This window comes from Petromyzon marinus, chromosome 32 (assembly GCF_048934315.1).
Source record: "Petromyzon marinus isolate PM22_M1 ecotype Great Lakes invasive population chromosome 32, UKy_Petmar_22M1.pri1.0, whole genome shotgun sequence".
Lineage (NCBI taxonomy): Eukaryota > Metazoa > Chordata > Hyperoartia > Petromyzontiformes > Petromyzontidae > Petromyzon > Petromyzon marinus.
This window is the reverse complement of record NC_133698.1, coordinates 1,302,808-1,317,227: the sequence shown is the minus strand read 5'-3', so window position 1 is coordinate 1,317,227 and position 14,420 is coordinate 1,302,808. Positions and strand designations below refer to the sequence as shown.

At 46.2% G+C, this 14,420-nt stretch overlaps 1 protein-coding gene across 1 annotated transcript; it reads left to right on the top strand.

Moving 5' to 3' along the window:
- The first annotated feature begins 77 nt into the window (after nt 1-77).
- On the top strand, nt 78-13,431 carry LOC116948059 (sialidase-1). Its single transcript, XM_032964366.2, has 6 exons — nt 78-222; nt 2,339-2,528; nt 3,870-4,132; nt 6,695-6,877; nt 8,759-8,978; nt 11,055-13,431. Exons 1-6 carry the CDS (start codon nt 148-150, stop codon nt 11,270-11,272), a joined length of 1,149 nt encoding a protein of 382 aa, XP_032820257.2. The 5' UTR covers nt 78-147; the 3' UTR covers nt 11,273-13,431.
- The last annotated feature ends 989 nt before the right edge of the window (nt 13,432-14,420 follow it).

Here is a 14,420-nt window from a genome sequence, read left to right as displayed (position 1 = left end):
GCCTCCCCCCCCGACCCACGTCAGTCACGTGGTTCCGCCCTTCAGCGCCACTCCTGGTGGAGTTCGACCGCCTTGGTCACGTGGTCGCCTGAGCGCCGCGTTCTTGTGATTGGGTGTCTCGCACGTGACGTCACTACGCGCTGGGCTATGGCGGCCGCCGAGATGTGGTCGCTGTTGCTGCTGCTGTTGGGGCGGACGGCGCTTGGGGACGCGAGCATGAAGGTGCGAACATCAACACATCACCTGCATCAACATTCCATCATCACCTGCATCACCAGCATCAACATTCCCATCATCACCATCATCACCAGCATCAACATTCCCATCATCACCTGCATCAACATTCCCATCATCACCAGCATCAACATTCCCATCAACATCACCAGTATCGACAACATCACCAACATCATCACGAGCATCAACAGTCGCCGGCGTCGATATCACCTCCAGTACTCTACCACGAGCACCAACATCGCTGTCGTCAACTCGACCGGCGGTGCTATCAGCAGTCACAAACATTTACGACCATCAGTACGAACACCGCTTCCATCGTCATCAGTACCAACATTGCCATCAACATCACTAATGTACCATTAGTACCAACAGTACCATCAGTACCAACATCACTACCATCAGTTACATCATTACCATCAGTACCAACACCATCACCACCAATAGTACCAACAGTACCAACACCACTATCATCACTACCATCACCATCAGTACCAACATTACCATCGGTACCAACACCACTACCACAACCATCAGTACCAATATCATCGGCACCAACACCACCACCACCAAATCCCGCTACCATCATCACCAGTAAGTACCAGCGTCACGTTAACTTTGTTTTAGTCAAACTACCGTACACGTCTGTACTTGATTTGAAGCTTTCGTGACTGCAAGGATCCATACTTTTTGGTTCTATTCGGTAAAGTCACGTAGGTAAAACAATAAAAATCTTGACGTTTCGGCCACAACATGATTTTTGTTGTTTTACCTACGTGACTTTACCGAATAGCTGTACTTGATTGTGATCACACGCGGCCCCGACCTCGCCCCCTACTGCTATCACGGGGTATGACCCTTCTGAAATCCTCAGCAATAAAATAACGCGGTGAGCTGGGTGAGGGATTGTGACCAGTGGGTCTGCCGTTGATGCTAACTCGAGGGAGTGCACAGACCCACAGACTCACGATTCCAAAACTCACAGGAAGTAATACAATTAAAATGTATGATGCGCATTCGATCCTAGTATCCCAATGTGCAATGCATGAAAATCAGAACACAAAAACAGAACCAGGGCAACCGACCAAACTAAAGAGGGAAGGCTACTTAACAGAGATGGGTTTTCAAAACAGACTTAAATATATACTGGCTCTGATTTCAAATGGCAAGGCGTTCCATAGCTTGGGTGCCATGCTAACAAAACCCCGATCACCAAAAGAGCGCAACCTCGACCTGGGAGGTGCTGACCAGTTGGAGATAAGAAGTGCAACTTGCACATGAGACACGCGTCATGTATGTATATAGGCCCTGCCATTAATGTTTACATGTTGAACGTCTTTTGCAACGTACGTAGCCAACCGTGCCAATCGGTTAGCTAATCAATACCCGTTTGTGTCACAAGCCAGCCTGAGGGTCTGTCTGTGGGTCTTTGTGGCTGACAACCTGTACGAGAAGTGAAGACTCAGTGACTGAAGTCACATGAATGTATAACATGGCACTTGTACGAGAGCTGTCACGATGCACAGGGTTACTCATTGCTGTGTCAAGGACATGTACCGATTGGCATTACACAGCCATCATCGCTCCCTACTGACACACTAATGCTGCTTGCAGGCCAGGTGCTGAGTCATCTTGTGCTGCACAGGGACAGCTTCCACTTGGGTTTGCTCCTTCAAAAATGTGTTTAGATAAGATGCAAGTCACTTATCGCGTTTAAAGTGCGGCGAGACGCCCCGGCGTACAGGAGGGTGGCTCCCATCAAGAACAGCTTCCGATTATGCTGCCAGGTCGTGTAATTCCGGAGATCCCAGATAAATCACAGCGTGGACCCTCCACCGACGTCACTTCAAGCCCTTCACAATCCCAACAGCAGCAGAAATAGGGTCGGTGGGTCGATACAAATCTCGTCGGCTTCCAGAGGGCATCCAATTTCTATTTCATGCCGTTCTCAAGTATATCTTGCTCTGGCCATTCATCATCTCATTTGCAAACCTACGTGTAAAACAGCGATGTGTATTCCGGTTGTAATGATGCTATAGTGCTCATGGTCGTAATATTGTCAACAGTCGGAGTTTGTGCGAATGCGTATCATCATGGAACATTTCAGGTGAACCCTGTGATCGTTGAGGAGCAGCTGCTGTGGCAGAGTAAAGACACGGGGGAGGTGAACACGTTTCGAATTCCCATCATCACCGACACACCCAGGGGAAACCTCATCGCCGCGGTGGAGGCGCGCAAAGCCTCAGGTGCGGACGTGGGAGCCAAGTTTATCGCAATTCGTCGCTCCACCGACAAGGGTACGTGTACCCGCGTTTGCATGTCACAGCTCATTTGTATCGACAGTTCGCCAACTCTTCGGAGCATTGTGAAAGGAAACCGGCCAGATGGCTCGCCGGGAGAGTGAACGGCTCGCAATCAGAAGGTTGCGTAGATTTTTCTCCGGGTCCTCCGGTTTGTCCCCCTCCACATTTAGAATCAACGTGCATTTGGAATATTTGGCTGCTAGAAATGCCCACGTGATAAGCCACTTCATTGAGCTATCATTTGTGGCCAGGTCGCTTCTGAAAAAGAGCTATATAGCCCAGTGGGCCTTACCTGGTAAAATAAAATAAGAGTTGTTATTTTCCGTCAAGGTTTGTGGGTTGACTCAGCCCCCTTCCCCTAACCCTTTGGCGGCTGATAAGATGAGTAACACTTTGTAGAGAAGTCAACGGTATGAATGTGGAATTTCCACTACTGATTCAGTGCTATAAACAGGAGATGGAGCACATCCTCAATGCCCATTTGAACCAAAAATTTCACTGACATTTTTTGGAAGGAAAAGCAGAGACGACAGGGAGCTGGAGAGGCATTCCAGTTGTTGACACACGTGGTGGAGAAACCATCGACTTGCATTGGGGGTGATGACAAGGCTCAGCAGCAGCGTGTTCACTGCTCATTGCGGAGTTTCTCGGTTTCATTCCGGTAGGCTGCCCTGGTTAGGACCGTGGTGCCTATGAACTAAATATTTAAGTTTGGACTTGAAACATCTCTTGATGTCGTACAAACGAATAGGCCATTGTGTGCTGGCATTATGGTCTGAATTCCGCAGCAAATTACCCAATTGGTGTCACACAGCAGCAACATCGCCCCCCTCTTGTGAAACGCAGCAGCGCCTTCCTTCGTGATGATAGCCTCGTGCTATAAGAATGGCGCAAATACCAAATGTACGAATGATCCACAATTACCTTGCTGAACTCGTCAAGGAGCATAAACCATTGCGCGAACTTTGGTAATCCATGCAGCGGCTTTTGGCTAACCATCGACTCAAGACGGTTACCGAGTCAGTTTAACATGTAGGCTTTTGCGGGTTTTGACGACATATTTACGCGATCTAACCCAAAAACCTCTTATGGACGGTTACTGAATCAGATTCGCTTCTGCGGCCGTCTGGAACGTTTTTTCTTCCGATATTAGGAAGCCACTGGGAGCTATGCACTTTAAATGTAGATTGATAACTAATTTCTCTAAATCTGCTTTTTTGTGTTTAGTTTATTGTCCTTCCCCCTACACCTCCGATTAGCACGGTTGGCTGCGTACGGTACGAAAGAAGTTCAAGATACTGTACATTTTTAATTATTATTTGATTGCCGTGCCAGGTTTTACCTGGAGTCCCTCGCAGTTCGTAGCGGACGATGGCACGGCAGCCGACGGCCTCAACCTGGGTGCCGTGGTGGCGGACCACGAGGAAGGGCTGCTCTTTATCATGTATGTGCTGTGCGCTCACTACTACAATTGCGGAGTCTCCAGCACCATGCTCATCAGCAGTGCCGACGACGGCATCACCTGGAGCAAACCCATCAACATCTCCAGCCAGATCGGCACCAAGATGTTTGCCCCGGGTCCAGGCTATGGGATACAGGTAAGCAAAATTGCAAAATGCCAATATTTTATTATTATTTCGCTTGTTCACCCAGGAAGGGCTCAATGAATCTCAAGACTCATTTTCAGGAGGGTCCTGCCAAGTTATCTTCGTAGGAGCCGATCTTATTTTGTGCAATCCCAATTGAGTAATTTGTAGGTGTTTTTTTGGCATTTGGATGTTTAACCAATTTCATTGCATGTGTTTCCTTTTTCACTCCAAATTTACACCTGTATATTTGGAGTTTGCATGTTCTCCCTCAGGTCGCGTGGATTTTTCTTCAGGTCCTGCGGGTTTTCCCTCAAAATTTAGAATCAACATGCATTTAGAGTATTTGGCTGCTCTAAATTTCCACATAAGCCACTTCGTTGAGCTATCATTTGTGGCCAGGTCGCTTCTGAAAAAGAGCTATGCAGCCCAGTGGGCCTTACCGGGTAAAATAAATAATAGTTTACAGTTTAGTTTTAAAGGCATCTTATAAATCTAAGTTAATCTTGACATGGTGTGGGGAGGCCATCATCCAGCAGTAGATTGACAAAGTGCTGTAAAATATTGCAGAGAATGTCTAACGCAGAAGTTTTTAGTCGCTAAAAATTCATGATTGAGTTTTGGGTTAGACAGCGGCATGATTTGGTCAAATTCCTGTCATATGACCCTTTACCACCCGACACAGCCAAACAAGTTAAATTGTCATATGTGCAAGCATTTAACTCGACAATTTTTATTGTTTCAGCCGAACGGTATTTTGATATTAAAAAAATTGTCAGCCAAATTGAACACAAACAATGCTCACAAACTGTGCCCCTCGTATGGCTAGAGAGGCTTAAGAAATATTGGTGCCAGTCACAAGCTGAGACGTCACATGTCATAATAGGTTACTGACGTCGTGAAGGGTGGGGTTGGAGAGAGGGGGGAGGCAAGGGGGCACGTGGTAGTGTAAACCTCACTGAAGCAGAACACAAGGAGGGTTGGGAGGTCGGTCAAAGAGTTCAGGTCACGTGTGCAGTTGTGGTTAAGATGGGCTTGAACATTTAATCCTCAGCCATTAACTTTGACATCGTCTTGTTCTCGTATCTGTACCGAGGGCTGACATTTTGCCAACGAAGAGGATGTTTACTCTTTGGTTCTTTCGGTAAAGTCACGTCGGTATAAAAAGAAAGAATAGATCTTTCCCCCCCTGCAGCTGACCTCTCCAGTGCTGCCGCGGTGGCCCACTGTACTCCAGTGACCCGGTTGCTGCTGCGGGTCCACTTTCTGTCCCGCCTCCTTCCCCCCCCCCCCTTCTCTCTCCCCCCCTACTGCCGAGGCCGTTTTTCTTGCTGTGGTTGCCCCACCTGATGACGATTGCTTGTGTTTTGATCGAAACGTAATGATCTATTATTTTTCTACCTACGTGACTTTACCGAAAGAACCAAAGAGTATGGATTCCTGTAGTCACGAAAGCTTCAATTCAAGATTGATGAAGATGTTGTTGTCGTTGCTGTGGATGGAACGGTTGGGTGGTAGTGAGAGATGTGTGAAGCGGCGACACCAGGGAAGCCCCAGAGAGTGGGCACTGTGCCGAACTGCCCGAGTTCATGTGAAAGATGGAAGTCATCTGTATTGCGATTCTGGCCAATGTTGATGATGGAGCTGGTGTCACTGGGGGAGAGAGAGGACAGATTTGGCAGTGCCCCGTCTCCTTGGTGTGTTGAGTGTGTGCAGGCGTAACTATACAACACTTTTGATGATGCGGTTGGTGGAGTTACCAGCGAAATGTCGCAGTACTCGAATTGTAAATGTTGTGGGTTTACTCTCCAACACACCAGTGTGCTAAACAAGTAACGAATTGGAATGTTTTGTTTACGTGTCAAACAAACCTTACTGTGTCGGATGGTGGCGGGTTAACGACGCATTGACATTTATGCAATCTAACCCAAAAACCTTTATTATGGATACCATTGAAATAATGTTTTCTTCACATTGCACTTCTTTTTAATCAACAATAGTTTTGATTTCCCAAAAGTACAGGTTACTGGGGAAAACAGTCCTTGGCGTGATTTGGATTTTTCATCGAGTACTTTGTGCTCATTTCCTGCATTGCAAAACAGTTGAGATTGACGTTGCACAACTCGGACTGTGAATGAATCAGAGGCGGAACTAGAACTTCCTAAGTGGGGTGTGGGCGGCCCCATAATGTTAAGATTTTTAATCAACATCTGACTTATTCTTGGTTCTTTCGGTAAAGTCACGTAGAAGGGAAACAATATAATACAAATATAAAACAATAAAATTCTCACGACGTTTCGACTGCAACCCAAGCAATCATCATCAGGTGTGATGATTGCTTCTACGTGACTTTACCGAAAGAACCAAGAATATGAATCCCTGCAGTCACGAAAGCTTTAAATAAAAATTTAACATCTGACATGACATCATGAAATGCTTTTTCTCCAATAAATATCAAGGAAATATTACATTTCAGAGTCTCAAACGGTGGGTGGATCACCCCTAGGTTTTCCATGGAATGAACACCATTACTTACGCAAGTGCTTTGATTGTGTTATTTCCTGGGTTGTGCAGAAAAGGTTTGAGCCCAAGAAGGGCCGCCTGGTGGTGTGTGGGCACGGCACGCTGGCAGGGGATGGCGTCTTCTGCCTGCTGAGTGACGACCACGGCAAATCGTGGCATTACGGAGGTGACATGAAGAGCATTCCCTACAACCAGGACAAGGTGGCCGGGGACTTCAATCCTGACGAATGCCAGGTACTGCTTGGCCCAGCCTCTGGCATTTCCACGTTTGTATTTCTCGCTTCCACGCGAGCTTTCTGTGGTGCAATGGCGGACGCAGTGCACTCGCGACCCAGAGGTCGCCAGTTCGGCCTCCCGTTGCGGAAGTCGAAACAACGGTGCAAGTTACTTAAAGTGGTGCTGCGGTGGCGAGATGTTAACTACCTCATCTGGTATACAGGAGGTCGTATATTTGTTTTAACGACACATTTATATTTACGCGACCTAACCCAAAAAAACCCTATATTATGGATGATATTGATCGCAAAAGCGACCAATATCATTTTTGAGCCTTGAGACGAGGCTTAAAAAAAAGCCGTCTCTGGTATGGACAAATCAGTTTCAAGGACAATGCATATATTATCAGTGTGTTTTTTTTTGCATTTGGACCACAAGTATTGTGGTTAATGCACACATAATTCCTTGTAAAACGGTTTCAGTTTTGTTGCCGGGAAAAAAGGGGAAAACCCCCATTATTGTATATCTGGAGTTTGCACGTTCTCCCCGTGGTTGCGTGGATTTTTCTCCGGCTCCTCTGGTTTTTCCCTCTGCATTTAGAATCAACATGCATTTAGAGTATTTGGCTGCTATGAAATCCCATATTATAAGCCACTTCATTGAGATATCATTTGTGGTCAGGTCGCTTCTGAAAAAGAGCTATATAGCTCAGTGGGTCTTACCTGGTAAAATAAAGTTTCTAGTTTAGTTTAGAGCCTCCCGCCTCTGTCCACCCAGCTGCGTAAATGGGTTCACCACAGTCGATTGGCAGATTGCCTTTGGTAGGGTAAAGTGTAGGTACTTACCTCTTCCAAGTCGCCTGGGCAGCATGGAAGAGGAGACCAAATTTTGTCTAGAACAGTGGTGGTCAAGCTGTGGCCCGTGGGGGAGCCCCTTGTGGTGGCGTGGCCTAAATGTATCCAGGCTAGTGCGTGGGGTCATGGCTAGTGCACAAACACGATTTCAAGCTTTCGGCCCACTGAGATGGAGGGCTGCTCACGTGGCCTGCGAACTTGGGCGGGTTGCCCATCACTGCTCTGGAGCTCGCTCAAATTAAGACTCCTCTGCCAGCAGTGGCGTGAGTGAGCAATAATCTATTCATAATCTCGCGTATATATAAAGACACAGTCAATAATGTTTTTCAGATTAAAATCCTTTTGCCCAAGTTTACCGGTAAGTTGTTTGCACAGTGTAGCCATTGTCTATAGACATCTGCCCATTCCTGGCCTCAGCGAGTTGATGTATAATGCACTGTGCTGCTAAATATCCCATGCCTTTAACTCAAGTTGATTTTATTTCTAATGATCCATTGTCCTATCCATCTTGCTCAACCCGCCCAGGCAGCTCAGCGGTAGAGGGAACAGCTTGGAATTGGGCGGTTGAGAGTTTAAATCCTGGTTGATATATGACTCAGCCCTTTGTCCCTCTGGGGTCGATAAAATTACTTGTACTTTGTGGGAAGTCAACAGCTGTTGTCATATGAACAGACTTGAGCCTGCCACAGGATTACAGAATCTCCACCACTGGCGTAGCAGGGCTGTAAGTGGGAGATGAGCACGGCTGACTGGATGCTCATTTATCTGTATGTTGAACTTCTTTCGCAACGAAACTTACGTAGCCAATCGTGCTAATCAGGGTACGGGGAAGGACAATATATATGATTTAAAGTGCGTACCTCCAGTGGCTTCCTAATATCGGAAGTAAGACCATTCCAGACGGCCGTAGAACCGCATCTGAAAGCATGCCGATTCGGTGACGACCTTTGTTCGATGGCCAGCCAAAAGCTGTTGCTGCTGCGAGGATGACCGCAGTTGGCACGACGCTGTGAGCAGGAGACGGCCGTGACCGTGTGCCCTCTAGCCGTACGAGCTGCCGGACGGCTCTGTGGTGGTGAACGCGCGCAACCAGAACTACTACCACTGCCGCTGCCGCATTGTCATCCGAAGCTACGACGCGTGTGAGACGTTTCCCGTGGAGCACCTGTACTTCGACGAGTCGCTCATCGACCCCGCCGTGGCTGCCGGAGCCATCATCAAGAATGAGGTCGTCTTCTTCAGCAATCCTGCCAGCGAAAACAAGCGTAAGCCTTCTCTGCTGCTTCTTCTTTTTCGTACGGCAGCTGATATACATTGAGCTACAACTTACAATCTCACATTCAGGTGGTCAAGCCAGACAACCGCGTCGGGAGCAGCGGAGTCTATAATCGCTGTGATATCACCTTCGTATTTGTGGATCAGGCACTGTGTCGTTATAAGTTGTACGATCTGTTCTAGATGACCACGGTCGCACACTACTGGAGAGTTTTAAATTTTCCATTTGTGCATCAGGTATTTGCATCTGCTGCCATGGTTTGTGACCATCACGCCTCATCTTGTGTATACACGTACACATGTGCTTGTACACTCGTCGTGTGTGTACAGCGATACCTAGATCTACAAAGTAGATGCGTTGCTGCAGCTTTGTTCGGATATTGAAACATCGGATACTGAGGATGCGTTCCCAGCCTTCGTAACTTACTATTTCAGACTATAGATGCTTCATAACTTACCATTCATATTGTAAACAAAGATAATTTAAATTGAAAATAATATAGTTTCTACTGTACAGTATTTAAATCTGACATAAAGAAACAGTGACGAGACATATTACCAGAAATATCAACATTTGTTTTTTTAATGTATGTATTTATTTATAATTTTACTTTATTTTTTGCGTATTGAATATTCGTATATCGAGGCACGCTGAACTCGCAATCCACTTGTCGCCAGTTCGATTCCATCTCCAGGCGCGGCATTTGAAACGATGGGACAAGTTTCCTAATCTTAAAAGATTTCCAAAATTCTAAATAAACACAAGATCCAAGTCCGGTTCGATACAGTACACAAAATACGTGATCTGATCCCATCCGGAAAGGATGTCATCCCTGACTTACAGTACCCCGGAGTACCTGTGGTGACTGCTATATCGGGGAGACGAAACGACATATCTCTGACCTAATTCGCGAGCACAAATCAGATTTGAAACACGGCAGAACGAATTCTTCTGCTGTGGCTGATCATTGTTACAACGCTATGGGTGACCATGAGATTGTCTTTTCCGATACCAAGGTTCGTTGTAAACCTACAGGTTATCACCAAAGATTTGTCCACGAAGCCATTCAGATATACAAACACAGGCATAACTTCAAGCGAGAGGATGGTTTCAAATTTAGCAACCACTGGAAAGACATTTTAAATCATACCAAACGTTAACTAATTTCTAACAGCAATTTCAAGCAGTGGTATACCAAACATTCTTTCCGAACTTTTCTATTTCCCTTTTTTCTACTGCCCCCGTACAGCACATCCTCGATGATCTTCATTTTTTCCCGTTTATATTGCACACACACAATGACCCATCTACACAACAAAAAGACGGATTAACTCAGCTCCGCACTCCACTAAAGTCCCCTACATGGCCCCTCCGAACCCCCCCCCTCAACCTGTATTTAAGCTCGAGGTTCCCAGAACCTCACCACTTGGTGCAGCGATTTTGCTGAGACTGGTCCCACCTGAAGACGAAGCTTGCTTTGCCTCCGAAACGACGTGTTTTAATTGTTTCTTTTATTTCAATTTATTTTAATTTGTTTTACCTACGTGACTTTACCGAATAGAACCAAATAGTATGAATCCTTGCAGTCACGAAAGCTTCAAATCTAGAAGAAATATGTTGCTTTAACTGCCATGCCTGGGAGATTAAATAAAACAAATTCAGCATGTAAACCATTACACCATGACGGCATCCCTACTACCTTGTTTGAGTTTAGATCTTAAACCATCACACGAACTCCGGTCATCCTCGCAGCGGCTTTTGGCTAGCCATTGAACAAGGACGGTCACTGAATTGTGCACTTTTGGATGTGCTTCTGCGGCCATCTGGAATGCTCTACCTTTCAATGTTAGTAAGCCACTGGAGCTATGCACTTTAAATCTATATTTAAACGAATTTATTTATAACTGCTTTTTGTGTTTAATTTGTTTTCCTTCCTCCATGCCTCCAATTGGCACGGCTGGCTACATACGGTGCGAAAGAAGAGTATGTACATACTTGAAGTGCGAATTAGCGGGTTAACGGAGGATGTTTTTGTGATGAATGCGCGACATGCTGGCGTTTGCAGGGGTCAACCTGACCCTGCGCTGGAGCTATGACAATGGCACCACGTGGCCGGACTCTCTGCTCATCTGGCCGGGCCCCAGCGGCTACTCGGTGATGACCAAGCTGGAACGCGACATCGAGGACGGCCGCTACATCTTCGTGGTATATGAGAAAGGACGCCTCGACATCACCGAGTCTATCTCCTTCGTCAAAGTGCAGCTTTACAACGACAACTTATGACCATTTGCCGACTTGTTCTCACCTACCCGCCGGTGATTTTTTTATTTCTCAAATTGTATAAATATTCTGGTGTAAGTATATTATGAAATTATTCCCAAAAACCTGCTTAATTTTCTGAGATGACTGGGGCGGTTAAATAATTTTGTGAGGTGCTAAGCGGTGATGTAAATTTTATATTTTTTTACAAAAAAATCTTTACGTAATTAATATTACTGATCCAGTTCGTGGCATCGCGAGACCATGAAGAACGGTGTTGACGAGGCCTTCGTCCAGCACTGAATGGATCGTGGCTGATGATAGCGGTGAAATGTATACTTTGAAACTAGAGAAATCTGGGTGGTTCAGAGCGCCAGAGTCCTGATTTCAAGCCTGAGTTCCAGGCACTCATGGTTAAACCAGGTTCTCAAGTGTAGCGAATTTCATTTTCTCAGCCTGGTCACCATTGACTGCACAATAGACCATCACGTTCAATTTCTGTTTGCACTAAAATTTGATTCATAATTAGGTTGTCGAGGTAAGGGCATGTAAAAATGTATCGTTCAACCCGTTACGGCCAATCTTGTGAACGTGTCAAATGTATTACTGCTTGAGCATATCGATAAGTTGAAGCGTTTCGGGTGTAGGAGGGTTTACGACACATCTTTTACATGACCTAACTCAAAAATCCATTATGCATTGTAACAATTGGTCGTGAAAGTCGACTTATATGTGTACAAAATATTCCGTCAAATTTGTCTTACGTTCTAGCCGATAACTAAAAATATCAGTTTGACTCATGCAACTAACATTTCACTCTGCAGCAGGGCAGATGGCAAAGTGCTGCCCCTTCTTGTGAAGCGGAGGTCACGTAAAGGGAGTCTTTTTTTCACATAGTTCTCGGATACCTCTTTCCACGGACCGTTCTCTAGTACGGGACGAAGCACCGTTCTGCCAGTTCCGAATGGATTCATCTCATGACAGCAAGAGCACTTGACATAAAATATATGGGAAAAGTGAGTTTTATTAAATTATGTAGCTAAGTTTCTCATTTGCACCAATACGAATTCCTATATAAAATAGTCTTGTACTTGGCAAAATCTGTCACTATGCACTTTGAAACGATACATTGAATCACGTGTTGAGTGATTTATAATGTTAGATACATTTGAATTATACTTGTAATGACTGTAGGTTTGAATGTTCTGCAAAATTGAATTGAACCACAGAATTTCAAAATCTTGACTTTCAAGAGTTTTTGCACATCACATTCTATGGCTGAATGCCAACACTCCAGACACAGCTACTTGGAGGAAATGTAAATTTTGTGTTTCCACCCTAGGAATCATGAAACGACGAGTTTCGAGAGATTTAACGCACGTTAAGTTTTTCGCAGCCGCGTGTAATCCCCGCGTGGTGTTCCTGGTTCGGGCCGCATTCCGGGTTTTTCCCTCGAGCTTTGGCCACGTGCTGCTGTGGGCAAATTCAAAAGCTGATCGGACTCCCTGGATTTTATTCTGACTGGGCAACAGTTTCAAGGGAAACGTCAAATTTATAATAGCTATATTTGGCTCCTGACAATTGTTCAAATTATCGGTGAGCTGAAACATTTATCATTGGCACGTGAAACGCTTGTGCAAGTGACAATTTAATGTATGATTCCATAGTTGAATTTCCCGCATTAGCTCGGAGGAGGTTGTCCTCCGGGTCATTCCCATTGAGCGTGTGTGTGTGCAGGATTTCCCTCCTGAGTGTACCTGGCACGTGCCACTGCAGCTTTACCAATTTCACTCCACCGATGTGCTGCCAACAGCTCCCTCCAACTGTGGGACCTCGCCTCGTTTAGCAACCACCGCCGTGCAGCCAGGACGCTCTCGCTGCACCCATTGCACACTTCCTATGGGTTGGAGTGAACATTCCTCGTGTCGATGAGCTTGCAACTCGAAGATATCTCGGTAGTCACCATCATGAGTGCCGCGCTGGCGAGATGTCATCTCCCTCGTATGGTATAAGGAGGTCATGGATTCGATCCCGACCCTGATGCCTCCTGCTGTATTTTTGGAGTGTGCATGTTCTCCCTGTGGTCGCGTGGATTTTTCTCCTGGTCCCCTGGTTTTTTCCCTCCACGTTTAGAATCTTCGTGCGTTTCGATTATTCAGCGGCTATAAATTTCCACGTGATAAGTCACTTTGTTGAGCTATAATTTGTGGCCAGATCGCTTCTGAAAATATGGTAATAGCTCACTGGGCTTTACCTGGTATAAAATAAGAAATAATGGTTGTCGTGTTGACCAATGACAAAAATAAGACTAAAGACTGGATGATATAAATGTTCCCGAGGTTTAAATTATTATATCAGCCATATGTAGTGGGTTCCAGGACACGGAGACGGCAGAGTAGAAGCAGCACTATTTATTTAAACCTTAAGGGTTACACTAGAAGGGGTAGCGTCCCCTTTACCCGTATAAATCAGGAACACACCCCAGGCTTTCTAGCCTAAGCTCTAGGCTCCCAGTTCCTCCGGGTAGGGCTCTAAGGGAGGCTATCAGATCTGGCCCTGGTTAGGCACAGATCTCGGCACCCCGCCGACCAGACCAGCCCTTAGAAGGACTCTGACTCTGGGGCTCTGGGCCGCACCACTGGCTTGCTGTGCCGGCCCTGAAAAGGGCAGCGGTCACAGGAGTTCCAGGGTCTCACCTAGCTGGCCTTCTTTACTGGTTGCTTCAGCCTCGGGCCCAACACTCTGCCCCGAGCTCCCTGGCTTTGCGCACTTTATACCCACAGGGGGTGTGGAGCTTTAGCGGACGTTGTTGTAGCCACCAAGGTGTGGGTGAACCACACCTTCCCGTGCCATGTGTTTACTCTCCATAGCACCCCTACATCACCCCCTCCCGTGTAACCCGCAGCCGTCCCGGCTGCAACAATACTCGAACAATAAACACAACAAACCCCCACCCTTTTACATTATGAGACCTCCTTTGCCAGTAAAAAAGGGTAAAACCTATTCCTAAACCCCCACCCGTGCATGCCTCATAAGAACGAACACCCCCATGAATAACCCAACCCACCTATACAAAATTACACTATATACACATATACATTGTACCCCCCCCCCCCCCCATCAACGCAGAAAGAAAATTTAACAGTGAACACCAAGAGTAACAAGAACCATT

Coding starts and splice junctions, on each gene's coding strand:
- LOC116948059 (XM_032964366.2), top strand. CDS start 148: ATGGCGGCCGCCGAGATGTGGTCGCTGTTGCTGCTGCTGTTGGGGCGG. Junction 223..2,338: donor TTGGGGACGCGAGCATGAAG/GTGCGAACATCA, acceptor GGAACATTTCAG/GTGAACCCTGTGATCGTTGA. Junction 6,878..8,758: donor TCAATCCTGACGAATGCCAG/GTACTGCTTGGC, acceptor TGTGCCCTCTAG/CCGTACGAGCTGCCGGACGG.